This window comes from Bidens hawaiensis, unplaced genomic scaffold (genome assembly GCF_021521415.1).
Source record: "Bidens hawaiensis isolate Kalapana, Puna unplaced genomic scaffold, B.hawaiensis_p1.1 tig00017043_1, whole genome shotgun sequence".
NCBI lineage: Eukaryota > Viridiplantae > Streptophyta > Magnoliopsida > Asterales > Asteraceae > Bidens > Bidens hawaiensis.
In genome coordinates, this window is record NW_027492580.1 from 529031 (window position 1) to 541298 (window position 12268).

Here is a 12268-nt window from a genome sequence, read left to right on the forward strand (position 1 = left end):
CTATTTCATGATAAAATATTAAAATTATCACTAATTAGAAGAAAAAAAAACAAGATGCATGATTTTGAAAATTTTGTCATAAAAGTGAATATGAATTTGATTGAGACTGGGCCATTAGTTTTTCCCAAAGGTCATACCTTCTTGAGAATAAAATCTAAATCATGTCTCTAATTCTGATTTACCAAGTATGAAGAATCATTTTTGTTTGTATTATTATTTATCATTTAAAAGTTTCATTAACAATTGACCTCTAAATATAGCATAAAACAAATACTACTAAAATAGTTATTTCATCTAAACACCAAAAAGGTGAACAAATTAATCCTTGCCTAAAGCCTTTTTGTGACTTTTATATGTTTTAAATTCTATCAATTTAACTGGTTAATAATAAATAGCTAAACTGAATTATAATAGTTTAAAGTATGATTTATTGACCGATAATAATTCATACTGCTAATTACTCTTGTTGTCAATACGGGTACCAATACCAATTTAACGAAAAGTAACTTTGTATGGCTCTAACTTAGAGTATGAATGCCTTGACAAGGAAAGGGAAAGTTACGAGTGTTGTATTACACATTAACAGTATGGAGTGCCATGTCCGATAGATCATAGTTTAAATTACTAAAATATAATCTACATTTTTAAATTTTATACTACTATAAGCATCATTTTAATTCATAAATACCAAATTTCATGAATGTATAAACTATAAATAATTAAAAAATTTACAAGAGTAACCGCTTTTACAGTTTTACTACATATTTTTCTTAAATCTATTAAATTTAATCATTACTAAAACTTTTAATAAAAGAAAACTTAAGACACACATACCATCTTTTTCCGTTAAAGGTTAGTCATTTATGCGTAAAAGTATCGCCGCTTTTACACCGACTTAACATTAACAATAAAGTACTACTACTTTTACACCATTTAGCACAAAAAGTACTTGCAGCTTATTACCCGTTTATCTGCATCTATTGTAATTAAATCATTTTTTAGTTAAATGAAATTTGATGAATCCAAATACAAAACAAAAGATAAAATCTAAACCAATATAGTAAAACATTAAGTTACATGTCTTGTAGAACACAAGTTTTAATGTTCTTCCACTATGAAACCCTCTTGTCACTCTATCATTCCTCTATAAAGTTAAATGCTGACCCCCTTTGGCATTACCTTGATTTAAAGCATGTGATCTAAAAATTCTTTCAATTTCTAATTACCAAAATTACCCTTCTCATTGATTCTCAAAGCTTGACAATTTTTTTTAAACAAATAATACTTTTATTCCTTAAATACACCCGACCACGACTGAGGGTGTAAAAGAGCCAAGCCGTTTATGAGAAACTTGAGTTTGAATTGATAAAAAGCTTAAAATGAGACGAGCTTTTTGGAGCTAAATCCGAGCTTCAAATAAAGATTGTTTACCTTTTGAATCCAAGCTCGAGCCTTGAGTATTTATAAGACTCTAATATGTATTAAGTTTACACTACATATCTGAGCTCGAGACGAGCTTTGACTCGTTTAAGGTACTATACGAGCTCAAACCAAGCTTAGGCACGCTTAAAGTTTTTCTCAAAATATTTATATATAATTATAAACTTCTATAAGCTAATTCATAAATAATCAAGCCAGGCCTGAGCCGATCCTAAGCTTGAAATTAAAAGCCTTATGAGCCAGACTCTAGCTTTAGAAAACATGTTAAGTTATTTATTAATTAACTTATACAAGTCTATTAATTATTCTAAATATTCTAAGAAAAATATCAAATAAGCCTAAGCTCGGTCGAGCTTGTGTACTTGAAATCTAAACTCGGCTTGAATTTGACTATACAATATGGAATCAATATCTAGAAATCCAATAGATGCAAACTTAAAAATACACAAGGCTCGTTAAAGCTCGACGAGCTTAAACAAGCATCACATACAAAACTCAGTCTCAAACCCCATAACTAAAGAGACTTTATTTATTTAATGCATGGTTTCAGCAGCTAATAAGCTCAAACCTGAAAAAGCTCGACCCACAAACAGCTGAGCTCCGTAACTCCAACCACTCTCCAGACCCCTTTTCATCATTTCACATCTCAACCAACTTCACAACCCTATCCACTCCATTCTCTCTCACACACTTCACCTAAACACACACACTAACAAAAACCTTTCAAACCTTTTTTATTTCTTTAAATGTAAAACCAAACATCAAATCTCTCATTATTATTACAAAATTATATGACCAAATTACCCTCACTATTTCTCCATATCCACAACTTTACCCTCATTCACTCTTTCTAGATTCCGTCAACAAACCGTCAATTCGTCAAAGATCCCACCCACCGCCTCCGTCACCGTCACCGTTATTTCATTCTCTCCGGCAACAATTGTTTCCGACCACTACCTTAAAACCTTAAACCACCGTCAAACATCCCACCACCACCGCCTCCGTCACTGCCACCGTCATCATTTCATTCTCCGTCGAAAACAATTGTTTCCGACCACTACCTTAAACAACCTTAAACCACCTTAAACTACATTAAACTTCCTTAAACTACCTTAAACCACCGTCAAACATCCCAACAACCGCCTCCGTCACCGCCACCGTCACCATTTCATTCTCTGTCGATAACAATTGTTTCCGACCAGTACCTTAAACAACCTTAAACTTCCTTAAGCTACCTTAAACAACCTTAAACTACCGTCAAACATCCCAACCACCGCCTCCGTCACCATTTCATCCTCGGTCGAAAACAATTGTTTCCGACCAGTACCTTAAACAGCAACCTTTAAGAACAACAACCTTAAAGAACAACAACCTTAAACGTGTATGTACATTGAGTGAGAGTTTGTTGATGGATTTGGTTGAAGGAGTGGGAGAGAGTTCGTCGCCGCCGAGGAGTTTCACCGGGGGGTTTACCGGGAACAACGAGATAGCGAATGACGTGTACAACCGGTTACTGGAGGTCAATAACGAAGAAGCTGTTAATAATCCAGAGTTTCGTGAGGAATTGGAGGCTCACTTCACTAAATTGCCTGCTAGGTATATTATCATTTACGCGCGTTGTTATTTCGTTGATTATGATTGATTTCATGATAATATGATGTTTAATTGTGTTATTGCGCGTCGAATTTGTGATTAGGTATATGTAGATTATCAATTTAGTGCGTTTTGCCGTGCCATTTTGTTGTTTTGATTGAGTTCTTGATGTTAATTGTGTTATTGCTCGAGAAATTTGTGATTAGGTTTGTGTAGATTATTATATTATGTGTGTTTTGGCGCGTTGTTTTGTTGATTTGATTGAGTTTATGATGTTTTGACGTGTTATTTTGTTGATTAGGATTGAGTTTGTGATGTTAATTGTGTTATTGCGCGTCGAATTTGTGATTAGGTATATGTAGATTATCAATTTAGTGCGTTTTGCCTCGTCATTTTGTTGTTTTGATTGAGTTCATGATGTTAATCGTGTTATTGCTCGTGGAATTTGTGATTAGGTTTATGTAGATTATCAATTACGTGCGTTTTGCCACGTTTTTTGTTGATTTTATTAAGTTCATGACTTTAATAGTTGTGTTATTGCGCGTGGAATTTGTGATTAGGTTTACGTAGATTATGATTCAATGCGTTTTGGCGCGTTATTTTGTCGATTAGGATTGAGTTCATGATGTTAATAATTGTATTATTGCTCGTGAAATTTGTGATAAGGTTTATGTAAATTATGAATATGAGTTAACGAGTGTGATTATGCGCGTTTTGACTCGTTATTTTGTTGATTATGATTCAGTTCGTGATGTTGATTATGATTGAGTTATTGATATTAATTATGTTATTGCACCTGGAATATGTGATTAGGTTAGGTTAGGTTAACAATGCAATTATAGGAAAGTATTGGATTACAAGAATATAATTTGATAATAATTTGATTATATTATTATTATTATTATAATTATTATTACTATAAAGGAATATTATTAATGCTTTTTGATTATTGTTTTTTGTATTTTTGGTAAAGTTATTTACACACAAACAAGTATTTATTTAGTTATTGTTTTATGTTTATAAATATGTTAATTTAGGAACAAGCACAAATGTTTTAGAATCATAAGGAATAGAATTTGGTATATAAAGTCTTAATGAGTGCATTCCTTTACTTTTCGGTTATTCCGATCCAATGTTCAATAATCGTGTAGTAATTCCTGTTTTCAACCCGAGATTATGTTAATTTCCATCATTTTTTCATTTGTGTGATTATTATTAATATTTACGTTTGTCACGTTGAAATAGTTAGAGTGTACGTTACGGATTCTTTTGTAATTTCGTGATTTTGATTGTTTCATTAATTTGTCGATGCGTTTATTTGTGCCAGTTATGCGTTGGATATTAACTTGGATAGAGTAGAAGATGTATTGTTGCATCAGAAGCTCCTTATCTTGGCCAAGGATCCAGAAAACCGTCCCGTTTTTCATGTCCGTTTTTTGGAGGTAACGACTAATCACACTAGTCAGGGGTGTGCGCAGTGCGATTTTCGGCTAAAAACAAACCAAAAACCGAAGTTTTTTTTGCCTTTAGTTTCGGTTCGTTTTTTTTTTTTTTTTTTTGCCGTTTGAAATTGAAAATAAGAGGCCGAAAAAAAGCTGGTCGAAATTCGAAAATAATGAATTTAAGTATAAATAATTTTGTTAATTATTAACTAATAATTGACTATTATTATACACTTGGTCAAAAATATTTGAGTTACATGTTTACTAAATTTTTATAAATTACTTAAATAAAACGTAAAAAAAATAAAAATAAATAAAACTCTAGAAATTCGGTTCGATTCGGTTTTTATTACATGCAAAACCGAAACCGAACCGTAAGTTCGGTTTTTACAAAAAAAATAAAACCAAACCGTCGGTTTTTGTTTCGGTTTGGATTTTTTGCTTAGTTCGGTTTTGGATTGGTATTTTATCATATAAATGAACATATTGCAGAACTTTTTGACTCGAGCGGATGGTGAAGAAGACCAAGAAGACTCAACTGCAGGATTCGCACATGGAAGGTATATACATATACATATGCACGCGTATATACAAGGCTGCGTGCAATAAGAACTTGTATATATATATCACTTTATTTGACTAATGCAAGTTTGTTGTTTTGTTGTATAAAGATGCACACTTGTCTTCTTTTTTGTTACATGTTTCACTTGTTTTCTAAAGTGACAGGAACAATGAGACAGGCTTCGAACCATGCTCTAAATTGGAGGACTTAAACTTGGACTTCAGAAGAAGCTCTCTTGACAAGGACAAAGAGAATCTTGACGGAGATTCGTTCACAAGGTACTAAAACCGACCCGAAACCGAAAAACCAAAAAAAAAACAAACAAACAAACTGAATTAGAAACCGACGGTTCGGTTTTGTGTTATGCGAAAAACCGAACCAAACGAAAAAACCGAACTGTTGAATTACTATTTTGTTCAATTGTTTAAGATTTATAAACTTGGATATTTGTTTTATTTTTAACGTTAATCGGTTGTTTTTTGCGAAAAAACCGAAAAAACAAAAAAAATCGATGGTTCGGTTTTGTGTTATGTGAAAAACCAAACCGAACCAAAAAACCGAACTTTTGAATTTTTAAGTTATATAAACTTGGATATTTGTTATATTTTTAACGTAAATCGGTTATGTTTTGCGAAAAAACCCAAAAAACCAAATAAACAAAAAATCGACGGTTCGGTTTTGTGTTATGTGAAAAACCGAACCGAACCAAAAAACCGAACTGTTGAATTACTTTGTGGTTGAATTGCTTAAGATTTATAAACTTGGATATTTGTTTTATTTTGAACGGTTATCGGTTATGTTTTGTCGAACTGGATGAGATTAAATCACTTTAAATGTAATATCATGGGTCAAATTTCTTCGGCCCGAAAATTATTAGCCCGATTAGCAAAACCGAAAAAACTGAAACCGAACGGTTTTGAAAAACCATACAACCGAAAGTTTGGTTTTTGGTTCGGTTTTAGCCCAAAACCGCACCGAACAGCACCACGACTGAATGTTCTTAGGAGGGGTTTAAGTTAACCTTTGGTTAATGTTTCACAGGCAAGATGATATCCATGTGCCGATTCACGAAGTGATATTTTCAGCTGTCGACAAGCCTAAACTTCTCAGTCAGGTACTTCTTATGAGTTTTAGTTGCTTCATTTTCAATATTCTCAAGTTACTGTATTTCTGTGATCCAACGGCTAAAAACGACTGCAAATCTTCCAGCTTTCAGCTTTGCTTTCTGACATAGGACTGAACATACGTGAAGCACATGTGTTTTCAACGACTGATGGTTATTCTTTGGATGTGTTTGTGGTTGATGGATGGCCTATTCAGGTAATTTTGTTTTTTTTGGGTGGTGTCATGATGTTGATAATAATAATAATAAAATATCTGCGGTGAGGTTTGAATATTGTTATGTTTGCTCAGGAAACGGAGGCTTTACATGCGGCGGTGGAGAAAGCAATTGCTGGGAGTGAGGTACTTCATAAGTCATATCCAAAACGGCTTACAGTGTTCGCTATGCTTATAATAATATGAATATGCAGTCGATCTCGCCGATATATCAGTGATATATCGGTTATCGGTCCATTGGCGATATATAAATCAGAATATTGGTTCAGAATATCAGTACCGATAATATCGACGATATTTGACCGATATTGGACTAATATATGAACGATATATCACCGATATTCCTGATATCAGTGTTTTAAGTCTTAATTATCAACTTTTAGTGTTTTAAGTGTTAATCAATTCTTACTTGCTACGATTGTTCGTGTTTTGCAATTTGCAAAAGGTTAACTTGTTAATGGTAGGAGACTATACTGAATTATTAGTGTTAAATTGCTATATATATGAATTTTATACGATATTAAAATTACCGATATCTCACTGCGATAATAGATATCTCAGATATCGGTCCATGACCGATATCCGATATTTTTCCACATTAACTGCATAGAATTATATGATATGTGGTTGTAATGTGATGCCATGTAGTCAAGTTTACATGAGTAATGGGAAGGTTAATAGACGTAGGCACCAGTTTTGTAAATGGAGCCTTTTGTCAAGGCCGGCTATGAGGTAGGGCTTGGTGGTTGACCGACCCCGACCCCGACCCCGACCCGACACCTTGATAGGCCGATTTTGTTTTTTGTTTTTAAATTAGATACATTTTTTTTGAAGAAAACTAAGTATTCTATTCTTAATGTTTAAATCCAATTACTCAACTAATTCAAGGCACATTTTTTTTCGCCTTCGGCCCAAAAAATTTTCACGATTCTCGGAGACGACCCTGCCTTTTGTTTATTCTGCATAGTCTTTTGTGGTAAGTTGTGGTTAAGTGAGAGAAGAGAGTGTTACGTGTTACCTATTCTTTTTATTGATCTTAGTTGTTGATACGGAACACCGTTAGTTAGTGAGCATGTGGGCCTAGAATAAGAAATGTAGAAGGAAATCTAATGAACTTAAGTAATATACATGTATATACACGTAAGAGTATGAGTATAGATGTGAAATTGCGTCTAGATGCCTTGAAATATTTTGAAATGATGAGTTTACATGTGAAATTGCGAATTATATACCAATTAATTTTCAAAACATTCATGTCTTACACTTTCATGAGAAGTGGTTGTCATTTACAAAGTCATAACATGCCTCCAGATAATAGATCGTCACATCCAATCTTAATGATGGCAATCAACATTTAGTTTATTGCCTGCAAGTGCTTGAACACGAGTTCACGTGACGTCTCTTAATTAAGTAGTATAAGCTTGCTTGGATCATAACAATCAATACATGCACTTTCTTAACAACAAAGTAACAAGGTTTTGGATATTCATATGATAAATGGGTTATGACCCGGTTAACTCGTTTATTGCAACCCACCAACTCGTTTAACATGTTTACAATTTCATTACAACACGTTTACAACCCCCCAACCTATGGGCTCGTTTAGATAAATGTGATAAATGTCTAAGGGCCTGCTTGGTAGCCTCTTAATGATTCCATTAACAGTATACCTCTGAATCGGTCAGAGGTAGAGTGTGTTTGGTTCACTTAAAAAATTCCTCTAAATGGTTCATGGAGCCTCTTAACGGGGGTACGTTTTAGAAGCATACTGAACCCATTCAGAGGCTACCTCTTAATCGGTCATGTCTCTTAACGTCTCAACGCAAGGTTGCCAAACAACCCCTAAGTGTGTTGGTGTCTAGGCCATGAATAAGTATTATAACGGCCATGTGACCCATGTCTATTTTCAATGATTCAACCCGCCAACTCGACACGATGGACATTACTTATTGAAATCCATCTGTTTTCTCCTTTGCATTAAATATAATGTGGTGAGACGTGGTCCCCACGATTTGAATGCACCGTGAGAAATCGAGAATTGAGTTGACCATCCTTTATAATAATAGAAACCATGCCTATTTTTGCTTAATCGGTATGATTCTTTAAATAAAATAGAAATATATGAGTCATTTATTTTGGTGCTAATTGTTTTTGAAAATTTTCAAGGATTATTAAGTTAATTTCTTGGTTATAAAATTTCCTTTTATGCATACATCTCTAGTTTTAATAACCAAGAAAGATAATTATCGGTATTTGTACTGATAATTATCTTTCCTATTTAGCTTCCATCCGTTGGTGGGACTGAGAGACAGTGGCTTTGTTCCGGGACATGCGGTTTTGAGGGCGGAATCTAGGAAGGTTGCTAAGCATGAGGCAGCGTGTTTGGAGAATCAACTCGTGTTCATTCCGTTTTCCTTCCCGAGGCGGTTTGCTTTTGGAGTGGGTGCAGAAGGTCGTCCACAGTGACTCGCATAGCCCGAGGAACCAAGGATTGATATTTAGTAGAATAGGCTTTGCGATTCAAAAGGGGATAACGGCGTAACTTGTTGCTCGCTTACCCATTATCCAGATGTAGTTCGGTTTGTGTTTATATGTCAAAGTTATATGTTATCAGTATTAAAAAAAATAAAAAAAGCTTTCAAAAAAGAACAACTATACAAACATTACAAATTTGAGACAGAGAACAAATATAAGAACTAATCTTGTTGAGTTTTAAGGATTTTTTTTAATCATTATTCATAACCGAATGTTATTTGTAACCATTTTTAGAAATCCCCAATTGATGCAATTGCATTTTCTATACATTTGCATGCATAAAGTAGTATGTTCAACGCCTATTAATATCATTGACGTATTACGATACTGCATTTGCATTTTCTATTTGCTCCTTATAATCTCTATCTCTTATTTTGCATGCATACGTAGTCTGTTCAACGCCTATTAATATCAGTGACGTAAAACCATATGTTTTTACGAAGTCGTCTCGTGTATGACAGATAATCATCAGTATTTATTATTCTGAAAACTGCATTACCGTGTACATTGCAGGGTTCGTGGTCTGGTTCTTCACGGTCTAAATCAGTTATGGAAGGAGCACCAAGTGTTCAAGCTAGTTTTGTAGATACTGAGATAGATATAAGATTTCTCCAGATTGGGGAACGGATTGGATCCGGATCTTGTGGAGATTTGTAAGTGGATTATTTTTTTATATTTGTTCTATATGTTCTTGATTTTGATGTGTTATCTTTTACTCTTGGCAAGGCACCGTGGCGTCTATGTTGGACAAGATGTTGCGGTAAAGATTTTAAGATCTGAAGCTTTAAATAAAACATTGGAAGATGAGTTTTGTCATGAAGTAACAATTCTCAGGTAATTTTTTTATTTTATTTTTTGCGATATTCTTCTCGTTCATTGCGAAAATATGAAAATATTTTATGTTTTGGTGTAAATTTGCAATTTTAATAATATATCAAGACTTAAATAAATAAAAATATGGAGTCTTGAGGAAAATTATTCATAAAATGAGATTTTGAAGGAAAAATGGAAAACAAATTATGAAAGTTGAAATTTTAAAATCCGGTGCGACCATCCGGTCCGGTTTCACTGCTTCAGCGGTTCGAAGTTAGATGGCCGGTTCAAATTGTCGGTTGTGAAAACACTGCTAATATGTGAATTGAGTGCTTATTTATTAAATTGACTTCCTTAATAAACATGTTAAATACTCGAATAAAATATTCACACGATTTTTCATAAAATAGGAAATAAATTAAATTTAAGAAAATTGGAGAAAAACAAAATGTATTGATGTTGGGGCCCAGATTATGGAATTCGGGTCCAACAGTACATGATCTGGCCCGTTAAGACTTTTTCATCCATTATATGGGCCCTTTTCTGCCATGTTGCTCGGTCCAAGTACGAGTCCACTAGCATCTGGATCAGCTCCATATCATATATTGTGAACTTTTGATCTTAATAAAAACCCCTCAAAAAAAAAATTCAAAAAAATTAATCAAAAAATCATAACTCAGAATATAAATCAAAAACGAAAAAAGTAAAAAAACTAAAACGTTTCCTCCGTTGTCCTCGTTCAAGAAAAAAAAACGACCCGAATCCCGTTTTGACCCGTACCGACTTTGACCCATTCCAACCCGAACCTGTTGACCCGAATCCGTTCCAACCCGAACCAAAACAACCCTTTTTTTAATTGGCCCATTCCGACCTTAACCCGTTCCGACCCAACCCAACCCATTTGCCACCCCTAACTGTGATAACTGTTTGCTTTTAATTGTTGTCTGCAGGAAAGTCAACCACAGCAACGTTGTTCGTTTTATCGGTGCGTGTACAACACAACCTCACATGTGCATAATAACAGGTACTAAAGCTCATACTTATTATTAACAAACACAGTTTGTTTTTATATATTTTTATTTATTTTTTTATTTTTTGCGACAAAAACTTTTGTTTATTGATCTTGCAGAGTACATGCCCGGACGCAGTGTTTTTGAATACTTGCAAAAACACCATCACACCTTAACTCTTACTAAGTTGGTAAAGTTTTCAATAGATGTTTGTAGAGGAATGGAGTACTTGCATAAGAACAATATTATTCATCGCGATCTCAAAACCGCAAATTTGCTAATGGACGCTCATAATGTCAGTTTATTATTATTATTATTATTATTATTATTATTATTATTTATTTTTAACATTTCATTTTGTTCATATTTCCTTTAGGTCGTAAAGGTGGCTGATTTCGGGGTGGCCCGGTTTCAGAATCAAGATGGAGTCATGACAGCAGAAACGGGAACGTATAGATGGATGGCTCCCGAGGTCTCTCTTTTTATCTCTTAAAACGGTTATAAAAAAAACTATTTTCTTTATGAAGTTAAACTAATATAGTTTTCGTTTGCAGGTTATAAATCATGAACCGTATGACCAGAAAGCCGATGTTTTCAGTTTCGGAATTGTTTTGTGGGAGCTCGTGACAGCTAAGGTTTGAAGTGTCGTTATTCCACCGTTTTTTGAATATTATTTCATTTATTTGATTAATATTTGTTCGTGTTGTAGATTCCGTATGAAAACATGACACCGTTGCAAGCGGCTTTGGGAGTAAGACAGGTCAGTACTTCTCTATAACTAAGTTTTAAATTGTGAAATACAAGTTTGACTTTTGAAGTCAAAGGAGGACTATTAATACATAATGTTTATATTTACATAAATTTGAAATGTAGGGACGTCGTCCGGATCGTCCTACAAATACGCACCCGAAGATATTGGAATTGATGGAGAAATGTTGGGCGACGGATCCGAGTGTCCGCCCTTCGTTTACTGAAGTCAAAGTTGAACTTGAAACGTTTCTACAAGAAATTCAGGTACGGGTAATTTTTAGTTTTTAACCTATTTACTTATGTAAAGTAAAAAAAAATAAAAAACACGTTTTTATTTTTTTTTTGTGGTAACCTTTTAAAATGATGTTTAATTTGCAGGGGAGGAATGGGAATTGAGATAGGTATGATTGAATATAGATATTAATATGATGATTATTATTATTAGCTAGTAGAAGAAGAAAATATGATAGGGAGTGTACAGACGTATGAAGGCGAAAAAAACGACATGAATCAACAGCTTGTAATAGAACACAGACTCAAAACAATGTTCACAGAATATGTGTGTTTTGTTGTGTGTTGGTAAGAATATATATATTTTTGGCTTCATCGGAATTTGAATGTATTTGGACCGTTGGTTTAAATCGTTGAGTAGAAAGCTGAGAGCGTATTATGATCCGAGCGGGCTCCTATAGTTTCAAGCTTGAGCCAGAGTTGGTGCATAGCTCACTCATTGAGTAACTCTAGTCATGGGCCTCATGGCTCTTGTGTTTTACATAACAGGTGTA

General features: G+C 34.0%; 1 protein-coding gene across 1 annotated transcript; it reads left to right on the forward strand.

Moving 5' to 3' along the window:
• Positions 1 to 2826: 2826 nt before the first annotated feature.
• On the forward strand, positions 2827 to 11983 carry LOC143552894 (serine/threonine-protein kinase STY46-like). The gene is made up of 16 exons (XM_077043008.1): positions 2827 to 3036; positions 4361 to 4475; positions 4968 to 5035; positions 5196 to 5315; positions 6079 to 6151; positions 6247 to 6357; positions 6451 to 6501; positions 9424 to 9563; positions 9637 to 9744; positions 10674 to 10747; positions 10853 to 11028; positions 11110 to 11205; positions 11288 to 11368; positions 11443 to 11493; positions 11607 to 11747; positions 11862 to 11983. The coding sequence occupies exons 1-16, from the start codon at positions 2849 to 2851 to the stop codon at positions 11877 to 11879; spliced, it is 1611 nt and encodes a 536-aa protein (XP_076899123.1). The 5' UTR covers positions 2827 to 2848; the 3' UTR covers positions 11880 to 11983.
• The last annotated feature ends 285 nt before the right edge of the window (positions 11984 to 12268 follow it).

What these genes read in the sequence shown, in the direction of transcription:
- LOC143552894 (XM_077043008.1), top strand. Translation starts at nt 2,849, where the DNA reads ATGGATTTGGTTGAAGGAGTGGGAGAGAGTTCGTCGCCGCCGAGGAGT. An exon ending in TTGATGGATGGCCTATTCAG is followed by an intron (nt 6,358 to 6,450) that starts GTAATTTTGTTT and finishes ATGTTTGCTCAG; the next exon opens with GAAACGGAGGCTTTACATGC. An exon ending in TGCTAATGGACGCTCATAAT is followed by an intron (nt 11,029 to 11,109) that starts GTCAGTTTATTA and finishes TATTTCCTTTAG; the next exon opens with GTCGTAAAGGTGGCTGATTT.